The sequence below is a fragment of the Cnephaeus nilssonii genome (genome assembly GCF_951640355.1).
Source record: "Cnephaeus nilssonii genome assembly, chromosome: 10".
NCBI classification, from domain to species: Eukaryota; Metazoa; Chordata; class Mammalia; order Chiroptera; family Vespertilionidae; genus Cnephaeus; species Cnephaeus nilssonii.
In genome coordinates this window covers 30,384,688-30,401,087 of record NC_137081.1, presented here as the reverse complement: position 1 = coordinate 30,401,087, position 16,400 = coordinate 30,384,688, and the positions used below count along the sequence as shown (strand labels likewise).

General features: G+C 41.9%; 1 protein-coding gene across 1 annotated transcript in view; it reads right to left on the bottom strand.

The window, feature by feature from the left end:
* PSMD1 (proteasome 26S subunit, non-ATPase 1) overlaps positions 1–14,223 on the bottom strand; it is an 83,817-nt gene extending 69,594 nt beyond the window's left edge. The window contains exons 1-5 of the mRNA XM_079783132.1: positions 14,059–14,223; positions 8,182–8,225; positions 7,319–7,392; positions 6,966–7,135; positions 1,097–1,302 (exon numbers count right to left, since the gene is read on the bottom strand). Of these exons, the coding sequence (XP_079639258.1) occupies positions 1,097–1,302; positions 6,966–7,135; positions 7,319–7,392; positions 8,182–8,225; positions 14,059–14,074 (510 nt within the window). The 5' untranslated portion in view covers positions 14,075–14,223. The remainder of the gene's footprint in view (positions 1–1,096; positions 1,303–6,965; positions 7,136–7,318; positions 7,393–8,181; positions 8,226–14,058) is intronic.
* Positions 14,224–16,400: the final 2,177 nt, after the last annotated feature.

Sequence of the window (16,400 nt, the reverse complement as noted above, 5' to 3'; positions counted from 1 at the left end):
CCAATGTTCCATTTGGGCAGGGACTTAGTTGGCATTTCCAATACCTAAAATAGTCTGGCACATAGTAGGCATTCAAAAAAGAAATCTTTGTTGAACGAATGAAAACAAGTATTTTCATTCTATTCACATGAAGACAAGGAGAGGCTATAACTACACAAAAATGAAACAGTGAAACAAGGGCCATTCTATCACATTGGGTGGTACATGCATTTATTCATTTAAACAAATCTTACCACTGCTACTCAACATTGCCTTGGGCTTTGGAGATACAGTAGTGAACTAGGCACAAAATACCTGTTCTTATGGAGGTTATAATTTGGTAATAAAGATAGATATTAACTGCCTAATAATACAATCAATTAATTACTATAGTGGTAAACACTATGAAAAAAATATAGGTCTCCAAGAGATTAACAAAAGAATTGGATATAGTCTTTGCAGTAGGGGTTGAGGAGAGTATGGGTGGCAGGAATTGATGGAAGGCTCTCTAAACAAGTGACAGTTCAGTTGAACTCTGGACCTTGAACTGAAATAAAGCAGGTAAAGAAAAAAGGAAAATAATTTTGGCAGAGGCAATATTTTTAGCAAGGGGAACAAGGCAGGGTACATTTAGGAGCGGAGAGGAGGTCAAAATGGCTGGAGTGCAGAGAGCTAGCAAATGGAGAATAGCAAGTGGACATGCAGATCAATGTCCACTCAACTCAGTCTTGCATATTTCTGATCATTTTGGTTGATGATTTACAATTGTCATAATTATTGCAAAAGATTCCCAAACCAGAAATCCAGTTTGTAATTTTAGTCATAAGTCTAAAAATATAGCAGTGTATCAATAGTCTTCTTAGAAAGGGCAGGATAATTAATTCAACCTCCTCATGCAAGACTTTAAAGGAATAAATACAGTAAGATAAAAGTAGATATTCGGGTGAACACAAAACACAACCAAGGTTCATAAAAATAAAACATTAGGGCAAAAGAGCACCTTATTATTTCTAAACCAGATTTTCTTTTCACTACCTATGAGAGAGATTCTATTTTAATAATTTCCTTTGCTGATTCCCCACCAAAAACAATCTCTAAAATCATATCATCTACCTACCGACTCCAATATAGTCTTTTCAAAGATATCCAGTCTTCGTGTCTCCAGAGCAATGCCGATAGCTTGCTTATATTTGTGATCATCCAGACATCGCTGGAACATTTTATTCACAATGCCTTCCAATCTCTGGTCAATTGGTTTTCTTTCTCCTTCAGGCAAATCTGCATTTTCCACGCACTGTTTGGTGTAGTGATCAATGCATTTTGCTATGAAGAAAATAAAATAACTCTGGTCACCTTGTAAATGGGGCCAAACTACTAGAAAGGACAATACCAACATTTATAATCATAAAAACTTATGGGATGACTATAGAGTAATAAGCACATTTCAATATTTTTAAATGCTAGAAGTTATACATTCAAATTAATATTCTTCCCTTCATAACAGTTATATTGGAGGACTACGCATTAATTCAATAAGGCTTATATTATTGAAAACATTTCTATCTTGTTACTTTATTTTGGCCAAAATTATATTAAACAACTTGACTAAACTACTTACTCAAAAGAGCTGGCTACAAATAGCTGCTGTTTTACTTTCAAAAAACAAACCCTTGCTATTATTGATGATATTAAAAAAGACCTATTATAGCAATTATCACATGGCAATAAATTATTAGACTTCTTTACAATAATAAACTATTAGATCCTTGAGAAAAGTGACTGTGTCTAAATCATCTTTGTAGAACAATGGTGAAATGACTTGAACTGTGCCACAGGTTCTAGAGGCAATTCCAAAGATTTCCAAAATTGTAGCACACTAACTGAAATAGTCATTGTCTCAATGTGAGGTGAGTAGAAGCTACTCACACTCCCTCACCCCAGGAGTGTAAAAATTCACGCAATGGTGTATGTGCACAAGTTGGCTTTCCATTCACAATAATTTGGGTGGAAGGGGAGGATGAAACCACATACTGAAGGGTGCCAATGGTGCACTTGATAAAAAACACTTAAGACGTAGCCAGTTTTTCTCAGTGGTTGGAACATCGGCCCAAGGACTGAAGGGTCATGGGTTCGATTCCAGTCAAGGGCACGTACGTTGGTTGTAGACTCAATCTCTGGTCACAGTCTGGGCAGGTGAGGGAGGCAACCAATTGACGTGTCTCTCTCACATCAATGTTTCTCTCTCTCTGTCTCTCCCCCTCCCTTCCACTCTCTAAAAATCAATGAAAAAAATATCCTCAGCTGAGGATTAACAACAAAAAAAAAAATAAAACACCCACACACAAAATAAAAAAACAAACCAATAAAAAACCCACTTAAATTTGTTTACAATTTATACCACTTTGCAATCACACTGAAATATGAACTTTTCAGGAAAAAAACAAAAAAGAATTTCCCTAAGCCTTCTTCTATCTTCATATTGGAAGATAGCCACCCATTTTGAATGACAAATGCAATAGTATCCTCTCTATTAGTATAATTCATTGCCTTGTCGCTATCTCCTTTAAAGAGAAGAAAGGCTACAAGGACAGTTGCAAACTATAGCCGCAGGAAACAGAAATGATTTGAACTACCATAAAGAATTGCTGTCGAGCCTGGCTGGTGTGGGTCTGTGGTTCAGTATTGACTATGAACCAGGAGGTCATGGTTTGATTCCTAGTTGGGGCACATGCCCAGGTTGCAGGCTCGGTCCCTGGTAGGGTGCAGGAGGCAGCCAATCAATTATTCTATCACATCATTGATGTTTCTCTCTCTCTCTCCCTTCCTCTCTGAAATCAATAAAAATATATTTTAAAAAAGAAGAATTACTGTCTACTAGATGACCCATGCTAATGGATCTATACTTTAGGGGAAGCAAAGGACTTTTATAAACTAGAATATACCACATTAAGGATCCCTTCAGGTAGAACTACACAGGTTCAGATACAGTTAAGAAGAACAAAGTGGCAGTCACGAAACAGACCTTAAACAATTCTGGTTGCAGAAAATCTTCCCCAGGCCGTAATATAAGCTTTTTGAACCAAATGTAGTTAAGTGAGAAAACATTAACCCTACCCATTAAAGAGGAACCTCAGAATTATAGAATTTAGGGAGTTTTCCTTAGATTATAACTGAGGAAAAATGGTACATACCAGTTTTAAATCTTTGCTCTCACTTAGCAGGTTTATGTTATAACTACATCCCAGAATCATTTCCAGCAGGTCTTATCATAACTGGGAGAAGATTTACTAGTCTTCAATTTTCTGGATGAACTGTTTATGGTGTTAAGACAATAGGAAGCCTTTCCCAATTTTTATTTTGTATATCCTCTCATAAATTCCTCAGTTTAAAAAATATTCATTCTAACAATTCCTATAAAACTAGAAGTGTGAGCCCCACGTCCACAAAAAGAAAAGCAAACAGAACTCGCCTGTTGACTAACACCCACTTTCTATAAGGGAAGATAAATAATGTTTAGAGACAGGGAAGGCATCTACCATCTCACAGCCCTATTCAGACCAAAAGTCCTGTTTAAAGCATGACTTATAAAATAACAGCTTTGAAAGCACTTGCAGATCAATACTGTAAAAAAATTATCAACGTTCTTCAAATAAGAGAAAATAAATAAGGAGATTAAGTATAACTCCTCACATTTAACTTAATGCAGGAAAGTGCTCTAGTTTCAAATAACATATATGGTCTATTCTTTTTTTAAAAATATTTTTTTATTGATTTCAGAGAGGAAGGGAAAGGGAGAGATAGAAACATCAATGATGAGAGAGAATCATTGATCAGCTGCCTCCTGCATGCCCCCTACTGGGGATTGAGCCTGCAACCTGGGCATGTGCCCTAACCAGGAATCAAACTGTAACCTCCTGGCTCATAGGTCGATGCTCAACCACTGAGCCATGTTGGCCGGAATGTACAGTCTATTCTTTTTTTTTTTTTTTTGCTATGGTCTATTCTTTAAAACGAGGCTGGGGAACGTCCAGCCAGGCCATGTAAGGCCCTAGAAATCATTTGGTCTGGTCCTGCCACTGAATTAGGGGTGAGTTAATTAAATGTTTGACCAAATAAAGCAGGCTAATTTAATTTGTAAGTTGATAATTTTGTATGGCCCTCAAATCTATATCCTACCTAATAAAAGGGAAGTATGCAAATAACCATCACTCCGCTATGCCCATGATTGGGCTGGTGGCAGGCTGGGGGCGGGACTTGGGGTAGCCAATTGGGCTGACAGGATGAGCGGGGGGCGGGGACTCACGAGTCCCCGCCTCCCGTTCCTCCCGCAGGCCCCAACAGCACTGTGGGAGGACCAATGGAGCCGGCGGGAAGGCACGGGTGGCGGAACTCAGGGTGGCCGATTGCGTGGCTGCCAGCACCAGTTTTCCGCCAGCACCAGTTTTCTTTTGGCCACTCGCCGATCGGGATCGGAATTCCTCTCGGGGTGGCCGATTGCTCTGGCAGGAGGCACTCCGATCGGTGGGTGGCCAGAGGAAAACTGGTGCCGGCAGCCAGGTGAAGGAAGGTCTATTGCACGAAACTTTGTGCAACGGGCTTCTAGTATATATATAAAAGCCTAAGCAACCGGCTGACTGACTGATAGCTATGACACACACTGGCCACCAGGGGGCAGACGCTCAACGCAGGAGTGGAAACCACAGGCATGGAAACATGGAACAGACTGATAAATCTCAGAGGGAAGGGGGAAGGGGGGAGGGTGGGAAGAGATTAACCAAAGATATTATATGCATACTAGAAGCCCGGTGCACGAATCCCTCGGCCTGGTATGTGCCCTCTTGCAATCTGGGACCCCTCAGAGGGTGTCGGAGAGCCAGTTTTGACCTGATCCCCACAGGCCAGGCCGAGGGACCCCACTGGTGCACAAATCCGTGCACTGGACCTCTAGTGATGTTATAAATATCCAAATGGTCCTTGGCAGAAAAGTTATTCCCCACCCCTGCTTTAAAACCATCTGTTCTTGCCCTGGCTGGGTGGCTCAGTTACGTTGAGTGTCACCAAAGGGTTGCAGGTTCAATCCCCAGTCGGGGTAAGTACAGGAGGCAACTGATGGATGTTTTACTCTCACAACAATGTTTTTCTCTCTCTCCCTCTCTTTAAAAAGCAATAAAAAACATAGCCTTGGGTGAGGATTAAAAATGAATGAATGAATACGGTCAAGTTATTTGCACCTTTTCACACCATCACAGCAAAAACTTTAAAAATGTGAAAACAAAATCCTACTTAGAACTTCAGGGACATTTGAAAACACCCCTTTGAATAATCTTGTGCAGCATTTCCCAACTTCTAAAAGAGAATACTAAATTTCTCCTTTTAAGGGTTCAGGTAAATAATGCAGCTTTCCTCTTAATCAGGAATTCAAAAAATAATCATACTATAGAGAGACAACACACACACTCTCTGTAACTATAATCTAAAGTTTGCTCTTCACAAAGACATATCTGAAGGGTATACAGTCCCTTCTTTCATCTACTAAATCAGAAGTTTTCAAACCTATAAAACTCTGAACAAAACCTTACATAGTTGGTTCAACTTACAAGATAGAGCAGTGATTTTCAACTGGTGTGCTGCAAGAATTTTTACAACAAGCAATATCTGACTATTTAGTCAGGGGCACTAACCTCTTTTCTCTTAGATTGTCAAATAAAAAAAAAGGCAACAGACAACACAATAGTCCTCTGGTGTAAATGCCCTATCTAGAACCATAAATACATAGGCCATATAATAGAGGTGCATCCTATTAGTCAGTTCACATAATAAGGTTGTGGCTGACTGGTTAACTCTTGGTAGCAGAAATCCTTATATACAAGTATAGGCACCTGATTTTTTAAAAAGTTACTTTGGAACAAAAAGGGTAGGTAATTACTTTATTATACTTTTGTAAATCAATCAAAATTATACCTATTTTTGTCAGATCAGCAAAAAATATATTTTTTGGTGTGCTGCAGAATTTTAGTAATTAGTTTGTGTGTGCCATGAGATAAAAAGGTTGAAAATCACTCAGATAGAGAACCAGAAGCCTTGCTGTGTGCTATCCCCTCAACTTCAAAAATAACGAAGCAAATGAGAAAACAATGGTTACTAATAGAAACTATGGATTTTGAAGACTTGGCTTTAAATTTTGAACCTTCTATTTAATAGCCACGTGTGTTTATCATATTGAAACCCAAGTTTTCTCATTTTTTAAAAATACATTTTTATTTATTTCAGAGAGGGAGAGAGATAGAAACATCAACGATGAAAGACAATCATTGACTGGCTGCCTCCTGCATGTCCCACACTGGGGATCGAGCCGGCAACCCTAGCATGTGCCCTGACCAGGAATCAAAGCATGCCCTCCTGGTTCATAGGTCCACACTCAACCATTGAGCCACGCTGGCTAAGCCCTAAGTTTTCTCATTTTTAAAACAGGGCTAGATCCTTCCTCATAGAGCAGCTGTGGAATAAACCATGGTATGAAGCATTAGTGGCCCAGAGCCTAGCACAATGGAGATATTCAATAATGGTTTCCTATATTAGAAACAACTCTATAAATTATTATCATTTAATTTGTTATTGATAATAATTTGATTTAATTTTTTCATGTAATATGCTCATTGGGCTAGAGATAACCATATCACCGAGATAACTAACTCTGTGTTAAGTTAGCTATTTCAGACTCATTTCTTAGATTCATTCTTAAAATGTTTTGTGAGATGTCCTCATCATTGCTGTTATTACTGTTCATTATGATAAAAAATAAAGCACAGAATTGGAAATTAGATCTAAAAACTCAGCCTGCATAAAATTACTGTAGAAAGATTATGAACTTTCAATTAAAATAAAATTTGGCAACAACAAAAATAACTCAGGAAAAAAAATGCTATATACACTAGAGCAAGAAAGAAGCTGACAAGATAAAGCATTAGTACTTGGAAGATAATTACCTATAATAGTCTCCACGTATTCAGAGTTATCATTGACATTGAAGAGGTCACCTGCTCCAAGTGCATAATTCAGAGACTCCTCAAAAGCCCCGAGGTGATAAAATACTTTAGATGCCACTAAGGCTGCAAACTGCCGACTCCGGAAACCTTCATCTTCATATAAAACTTCTCTGAAAGAATAAAAAGCATAGGTTTAGTTCAAACTCTGGTTTTCCTTAAAATCCCAAATCTAAATATTCAAGCCACAATTTAGTAGCAGCAAATTTCTAAATGAATATAAACCACAAGATCCACATCTATAGATACGTTAAGTTGTTCTACTTTATCTCAATTTATAGAAATAAATTTCTTACATTTTGTCTACAGACTCAGAAATTTCTGCCCAGAAGTCATTGACAACTGCATTCAATTTGTGTAGTGCAAATTCCTGTAGAAGATAAAACCAAAATTCAATTTTGAGACAGACTCAACATTACACTTCCTTAAAAAAGTTTTCAACAAATGGATGGCCAAATTGTCATATTTACTAAAACTTTTATTAATCTATGACAAATATAAAAATTTACCGACATATTTTCTCTTCAGTTTATACATTTCCTTTCTGTCTTCAATCATCAAACATCAGACTACCATATAATGTAATTCCTTAATATAATGAATATTTTTTCTTTTTTGAATATACAAGGTTGACGTGAGTTGCTGGTTTGAATATATATAAATGAATTCAGGTGTCTAGAGTCACTTGAATTATATTCCAAATTTTTGTCAAATGAAAATTTAAAATATGGGACACAGAAGAAACAATTTTTGTGTGTGCTGTTGTTAAACTGAGAGGTGTGGAGGGTGCTCAGGTGCCATATTGAGATTTATGTTGTGGGGGGTGCTCAGGTGTCATATTGAGGTTTATTTGCCTTAGTTTTGTTAAACGCTAGGGAAAACCAACTGCTGTTCTCAAAGCACTGTCCTCTAGGACTAGATTTCAATGACTGGGTATAGGCTGGGCAAGATGGCTACTTTATTTTATTTTTTTTAAATTTAATATTTTATTGTTGAAAGTATTACATATGTCTCTTTTTCCCCCCATTGACCTCTCCCAGGATGCTCCCACCCCCCAAGAATGGCTATTTTAAATGATGGAAGATATATAGACACCACTAAGTTCAAAGAGCTTCACCATATTTGTAGTAAGCCAAATTAATTTTCCTTCAACTCATACCTTAAGCTGTGGTTCTTCTTCATCCAGAAGAGAAATAATTCCAGCTGTAAGACAAAAGATATATCCTGATTATGAAATATATACTAAGAGAGAAACTAACTTAGTAAAAAATATGATAGTTAGAAAAAAGTATTTTTTTGAAGGTGACTTCACTAGAGGAATTATTATTTTTCTTTAAAACTATAAAGGTTTATATTTCAAAGTTTAAGAATTAACTATTATCAAACTCTCATAACACTACATAAATCACATTGTTTGCCTAATTCAGTGGTTTTCAAAGTATGATCCCTGGACCAATACCATTAGCATTACTTGGGAATTGGTTAAAAATGCAAATTTTTGGCCCTATTCCACATCTACTGAATCAAATTGTGGGGATGGGGTCCAATAATGGGGCCACAAGCTCTCCTTGTGATACTGATGCTTGCTATAGTTTGAAAATCAATGGCCTAATTTACTGACCAAAAAGGGAAACTTTCCCATATCCTATATAATAAAACCCTAATGTGCAAATCAACTGAACAGTGGGACAGACCGGTCACTATGATGCATACTGACCATCAGGGGGCAGACGCTCAATGCAGGAGCTGCCCCCTGGTGGTCAGTGCACTCCCACAGGGGGAGCGTGGCTCAGCCAGAAGTCTGGCTCATGGCTGGCGAGCGCAGTGAAGGTAGTGGGAGCCTCTCCCGCCTCCGCAGCAGTGCTAAGGACCCCTCCGAGGAGTCCTGGACTGTGACAGGGTGCAGGCTGGGCTAAAGGTCCCCCCCACCCCCAGTTTACGTGCACTGGGCCTCTAGTAATTTTAGAATAATATTAGTCACAAAATACACCAACAGTTAGTTATATAGTTATATACAAAAGAAGGGACTATATAGTCATCAACCCATCAGGGTAGAATTTTTTTTTTTAAGTATGAGATTTTTTATTTTAATTATTTCAAGATGCCTATATAAAGGCTTCACCTTTGTATCACAAGTAACCTAGGTTTTGCTAAATGATGAGCAATCTTACTTATTCTGACTTGACCCAAGCACAGTGTTCCCCATATGACCTTGAGGTGTTAGCACTAACACTGGAGAGTAAAGAAAGTAACTGCCCTCTCCAAAAAAAATGAGCCTTCAAATACAGTCATATGTTAAAGGGAATCCTATCTAATAATAGACAAATATGCAAATTGACCATACCTCTGACACACCCACAAGCCATGCCCACCATCAAATCAGAGCGAGTATGCAAATTAACCCAAACCAAGATGGCTACAGCCACAGAGAGCAAGGTTTTCTAGGTAACAGAGGAAGCCAAGCTTTCTGCCAGCCGTTGCAGGCCTAAGCCTCCACTCAAGCTACAAAGTTTCAATTATAGAAGGTAAACAAATTCAAAAAAATGGTGGCAGAATGGAGCTTGAGAGAGCAGGCCAAGGTTGCCGCTGGCAACAGGGGAAGCAAAGCTTTCCACACACCCTGGCCGGGCCCACCCGCTTAAGGCAACAAAGTTTCAATTATAACCTCAACACAAATGGCTGCGTGCCTTGGAGGGAGCCCCAGGCTTGGCTCTGTTCCAGGCTACAAAGTTTCAATTGTAGAAGGAAAATAAATTCCAGATACCAGGGCCTCCACTTGGGTTGCCAGGGGGCGTGGCCCGCCTGCAAACCACCACAGGCCCCTCACTCAGGCCGCCCCACGCCCCAAGGGAACCCCACCCTGATCAGGGACACCCTTCAGGGCAAACCAGCTGGCCCCCACTCCTGTACCAGGCTTCTATCCTATCTAATAAAAGAGTACTATGCAGATTGATCATCACTGCAACACACAATATAGCTGCCCCCATGTAGTCAAAGATCCTGCCCCCATGTGGACACAAGATGGCCACCACAAGATGGCCAGCAGGAGAGGGCAGTTGGGAGGCACCCGGCCTGCAAGGGAGGGCAGTTGGAGGTGATCAACCCTGCAGGAGAGGGCAGTTAGGGGTGACCAGGCCAGCAGAGGAGGGAAGTTGGGGGCAAACAGGCTGGCAGCAGAGTGGTTAGGGGGTGATCAGGCTGGCAGGCAGAAGCAGTTAGGGGCAATCAGGAAGGCAGGCAGGCAAGCAATTGGAAGCAAGCAGTCCTGGATTGTGAGAGGGATGTCCCAGATTGGAGAGGGTACAGGCTGGGCTGAGGGACAACCCCCCTCCGTGCACGAATTTCGTGCACCGGGCCTCTAGTATTAGAATAAAGTAAAAGGAAACCAAACTGTCTCTCAGATACCATGTAGGTCTTAAAATCATTCTGGAATGCTGAGTTGAAATTGTGATTTGATTAGTGTCAAGGCAATATTACTTAGGAAATATAACCATTTCTAACTGGTAAGTGTAGGTTTGCTAAATAGCTTCAGCGGTCTTTAGAGACCCTTACAGAAAAGGATACAAAATTTAGCAAACAAAACTATGCCATGGTGCCAGCTAGGGCATACTATTACATATTCTAAAAGCATGAAAGCAGCTTAAAAGAACTTCTAGGTTGGTATTGACAAGTCCAGAACAGAGACTGAACTGACGGCATTGAAAGAAGATAGGTCAAAGAATGAAATCACTGTGTGTGTGGAGGGGGGGTTGGAGGGAGTGTTGCAAACCCATGATATGCAATAGCTGATAAACAGGAATTCTTTAAATGTAGAGCAGATCATCAAAATACTAAAAAGGCTACCCCATTCCTATCATCAATCAATAGTGTTTTGAATTGCTTTTACCAAAAGAGGAGACAGATTTTCCTATACTCTGCTGTTTGATTTCACTTCTGATTAAGTTGTTACACAGTTGTCCTGGCTTAGAAATAAAACCATTGTCCGCAGAACACAACTAAATCAAATACTCTACACTTCATATATGAATATTTTCCATCTTAAAAACAAAACAGCACTCTCCTTTAGAGGGGGGAAGAGGAAGCAGGGAATGGGAAAGACTAAGGATGCTAAAAAATCTCATAACAGTAAATCAGCAGATATTATCTAAAACTGTTGCATCAATTTATAGTAATATTGATATTATTTATAAATATGGAGGTATGTTCCAGAAGAAATAGCTTAAACGTTGAAAATGATTGTCTCTGGGGATGAGAAAGGGGAAAGAGGAGTGGGAGACTTGTTTTAAAAGTTTTCTTTTATGTGCCTATGTTGTTAAAAGTCACAACCCCAAACCCCACTCAGTCTCACATCTCCCTCCAGCAAACACCTATCTCTACCTCTCCACTCCCTTTCTTTGTCAAGCCTCTTGAAAAACTTAGCATATATGTTGACCTCTTATTCACTACTGTGTTCTCAGTGCCTAGTGGATAAATGAATGAATGAAGTTACTAATTCACACCAGAGCTGGTGTGGTACCTGGGACAGATCCTAAGCCAATGTGAGCCAAGGATGGGAATCAGGGTGACAAACGGTTTGGAGAAGCTGATATGTAATCCAGAATATGTAACAAGTGATAGTAACAAATACACCCTATACTATCACCAGAGTCTCAGGGTAGGACCAAAAAATCATTACTCCTGCCACACCTGATAGGTTTAAATTATCTGTATTATATTCCCACCAATGCTCTCTGTCTCTACTTCAAACACTCTAGGGCAGTGATGGGCAACCTTTTGAGCTTGGTGTGTCAAACTTCGCCAAAAAACTGAGCATAACTCGGGTAGTGTGTCACTTTGAGGAAAAAACATTATTTCGCAAATGTTTCATCCTCAGGAGCAGCAAACGTTTCATCCTCGGCATGCGGCCGCGTGTCATCAGAAATGGCTACGCGTGTCAGTGCTGACACGCGTGTCATAGGTTCGCCATCACTGCTTTAGGGGGTTGATTTATTCATTCAGGGCATACTTTTGAACTTCAGCCAACTGCTAGGCAATGTTCTTACAATTTTGGAAACAAGTTTCCCGCCCAAAATCCTACCAGAGAGAAAGACAGTAATCAGACAAGTAAACAAAGTAATCACAGGACTGTGATGAAGGGAGGGGACAGCCAAGGGGGACAGAGGCAGCATGTTTTAATAAAATGAGCGGGAAAGACTAACATTTGAGCTGAGACTAAAGACTGAAAAGCTAAGGGAGAAGTTGAGGAACAGGAGTCTAGAAAGAAGGAACAGAATGTGCAGGAACCCTGCGGTAGGAGAGAAACAGACATATTCAAGGCACAGAAAGAATACCTGTATGATTAAGGTGTAGTGAGTGAGGAAAAGACTAGTACAAAACCAGGCAGAAGCCCTAGCCGGTTTGGCTCAGTGGATAGAGCGTCAGCCTGCAGAAGGAAGGGTCCCAGGACATGTACCTTGGTTTCAGGTTCCTCCCCTCCCTGGACCCTGGTCAGGGTGCGTGCAGGGGGCAACCAATTGAAGTGTTCTTTTGCATTGATGTTTCTCTCTGTCTTTCCCTCTCTCTTCCACTCTCTAACGATCAATGGAAAAATATCCTTGGGTGAGGACTAAAAAACATAATAATAATAATAATAATAATAATAAAATATTTTTTAAAAACCAAGGCAGAAATCATCATGAGGTCTTTGGTTAAAAGCCTGGATTTTAAACACAATGGAAAGCACTGGCGGATTTGAAGCAAAGTAATGATATTATGTAAAGAAGACTCGGACTACGACAAGAATGGACTGTATGGAAGTAATGGTGGAAAAACAAGTCTTAAGGCTGCTGCGGTAACCCAGGCAAGGGATGAGCTAAGGCCTGGGCTGGGAGGTGGTAATGGGTAGATTTGAAATAGAACGAGGCCTTCATTTACAGGGGGCAAGATACTCAGTGCTTACTTTGTTTTTAGATAGCTCTGACTGGTAAAACTCTTCCTTTCATTAAGCTAAAATTCACCTCCCAGTCGTTTGTATCTCTTGGAGACAAACGTTTAATTCCAAGTACAGGTGACAGCTCTTCAAATCTTTGAAAGTGACTTAGATCTCCCAGCATCTCCACCAATTTCTTAAGCAATGCTCATAAAAAGATGGTTTTGAGCTCCATCCAAGTACAAGTTACTGTCTCCTGAGCACCAGTTGTTTACAACGAAATATTTGTGGGACAAGTGTAGATAGAGTAAAACAGGATGAGAAAAGGGTAGGTAGGCAAGACAAAAAGCACCAAGGCTGTGGACAGCTCTAACTGAAACAATCCATGGCGAGGGCGTTTAAGTCACCCCTAGATCTTCACTTCTACAGTTTACCCTGTTTCTAGTGTCATTACAGGAACCTATGGGTACGATGGTTAGGTAAGTGTATGAAACCTGCTCTGCACACCCAGGAGTTCTTCCTTCAATGCAGAATATTTACTGAGCATTTGGCCTCAAAAAAAACCAGAGCTTGCTTCTCAGTATAAAGCTGTCTTCACCCAACACAAAAGTTCTCTGGGTGCTTTCACTGAATACCCTTGCGGTAGGCCCAGAACCGACCCGCCTCAAATGTAGCTTCAGGTTTCACTCCAAGGAGAACGGAGCTGAGCCACATCCAGTGGAAGACGGCTTCGCTGTCCGGCCGCACAGGGGGGGTCGTCCCTCCCAACCACCGGCGAGGAAGGACTGGGATCCGACGGCCCCACGTGGTCCGTTCCGGGAGGATTCGAAGGAAGGAGAACTCCTCGGGGTCCGAGAAGGACCCAGAAGCACCTCGGGTCCGGGCACGGGGGTGTGGCGGGAGGGATGCCGAGTCGGGCGACCTGGTGCGCTTCCCCCGAGCCCGACGGGGTCCCCGGGCAGAGAGGCCCGGCCGGACTGCCAGCCCCCGGCCCGGGAGTGGACCTTGGGCAGCGAGCGGCCGCACAGGCCGGCGCTCCGCCGGGAGGTGCCCAGTCACCGGCCCTGACTCAGCTAAAAGCCGGCATGGCGGCTCCTCCCTTTTGGCGCCCGCTGCGGTCGCACTCACCGGCTGAGGTGATCATGGCTGCGCCCTGCACTCGCCCGCCTGTTCACTCGCAGTCCGGGCTCCGCGGTGTATCTGTCAACTCAGGACCCACAGGCTCCGCCGCGCCTCCTCGCTGCCCCGGTGCGCTGCTCAGTCAGTCGCCAGCTCGGGCCGCCGGCTCACTTCTCGCTCAGGACCCCGACCGCCCATGTGCTGTCCACCGTCCTGCCTGCCGCCCCGGCACAAGTCCTCCCCCGGCCTACGCCTTTCGCGCCACCACCGCCGCCCCGGCCTGCGCGAAAGGATGCACAGAGAGCTCCATTGTTTTCTCTAACCCTTTTTTAGGTCAGAGCTCTCACAGGGTGGTGACACTCGTCGGCACCTGGGATCAGGCTTCACAATGGCCACGCCTAGAAAGAGGCCCCTCCACCGTCACCCGCCATTGCTGAGAAAGGGCTTTGAGGGGAAGTGCGAGCGGTGCGTGCTGCAGTGCCACCTGCTGCGTGGGGGTCTCACTGCAGCGCCCACCCTTCCAAGCCTTTGGGGGCTAAGGATGTGGCAAAGACCGTTTTCTTTAAAAAGTGATCATCAAAAAAAGTTTAAAAAGCAGAACCCGTCCTCAAAAGAAAGCCTCACGGAAATACTTCATTGTAAGGAATCCATCATTACTTTATTAAAACGTTGAACAATGGATGTTTATATTTACGTTTGGAATAGTGAATACTGTACATTTACATGTTTGAAAAATCGTAAGTATAAAAAGATGTACTGTGAAAAGTGTCCCAAACGTGAGCGGTGGGGGAGAGTCTTCCATTTTTGCTTTCCAGCTGCCTGGTTCCTCCTCCTCCCCCCCCTCCCCCCATAGCAATGGGTTCTTGATGTTTAATATATCTTTAGAAATTGGAAATGGCAGTTGTGATTGCCATGTGCAGTCTTTTTTTTTTTTTAATATATTCCATTGATTTTTTTTACAGAGAGGAAGAGAGAGGGACAGAGAGTCAGAAACATCGATGAGAGAGAAACATCAATCAGCTGCCTCCTGCACACCCCCCACTGGGGACGTGCCCGCAACCAAGGCACATGCCCCTGACCGGAACCGAACCCGGGACCCTTGAGTCCGCAGGCCGACGCTCCATCCACTGAGCCAAACCGGTTTCGGCCATGTGCAGTCTTATACCAGCTTCAATAGCCATCTTACCTCAATAGTACTAAAGAAAGCATTGACAAATGCTAGTGGCAAATGATGGCATTTTAAAGTCACTAGCCTTGCATTTACTTGGACAACAATCACTAACGCTTAGTTCTCAAAACACTGTAACCTAGTGGCACAAGTCAATGTTTTGTGGTTGATAACACATTTGAGTGTATGTGTGGATTTTAAAAAAATTAGTGTTCTTAAGCTATGGTGTTAAAGTATATCAAATGTAATTATTAAACACTTTTGAAGAGCTCCCTGTAAACAGATTGAATGTTTGGGAGTATCATTTTGCAGAGGCACTTTGGACAATCCCTCCCATAGACACTCATGTTCCTCAAACTCCTAGAGAAATCACAAACAAAAGGTAACAGGTAATGGAAATGAATGAAGCAGGAGTAGAGTAAGAAAATGCCAGCTCAGCAGGATCGTGGATTGCAACTGACACTTAGGAAAGCCGTGGGGTTGCGGGTGTGTGTGTGTGTGTGTGACGGTGACAAAATGAAGAGTGCGAGCCCATGTAGAGAGCAGTGACTACTCAGCTCCTGCAGCGTTGCTGTGCAAAAATGCAGGGCTGTTGCTGTAAGAGCTATGATTCTTCCAAGAAAAGCCCCAAATCGGAATTTCATGTGAAATCTTCTGAATTTGCAATGTTGGCAAATGTTGGACAAAAATGGCTGAAGGTGACCAAAAGGTACAAACTTCCAGTTAAAAGTCCTGGAGATGTACAGCCTGGTGACTACAGTCAACAATACTGTACTGTATATTTGAAAATTGCTTTGAGAGTAAATCTTAAAAGTTCTGATCACAATAAAAAAATTGTAACTATATGCAGTGATGGATGTCAACTAAACTTATTGTAGTGATCGTTTTTCAAAATATACATAGACATACACCACCTCATTGTGTTGTATGCCAAAAACTAACACAATGTTTTCCTGGCTGGCGCGGCTCAATGGTTGAGCATCTACCTATGAACCAGGAGGTCACTGTTCAATTCCCGGTCAGGGCACATGCCCGGGTTGCAGGCTCGATCCCCAGTAGGGGGCATGTGGAAGGCAGCAGACCAATGACTCTCTCATTGATGTTTCTATCTCTCTCTTCCTCTCTGAAATCAATAAAAAACATTTTAAAAAACATAACAATTTTTATGCCAATTATACGCAAT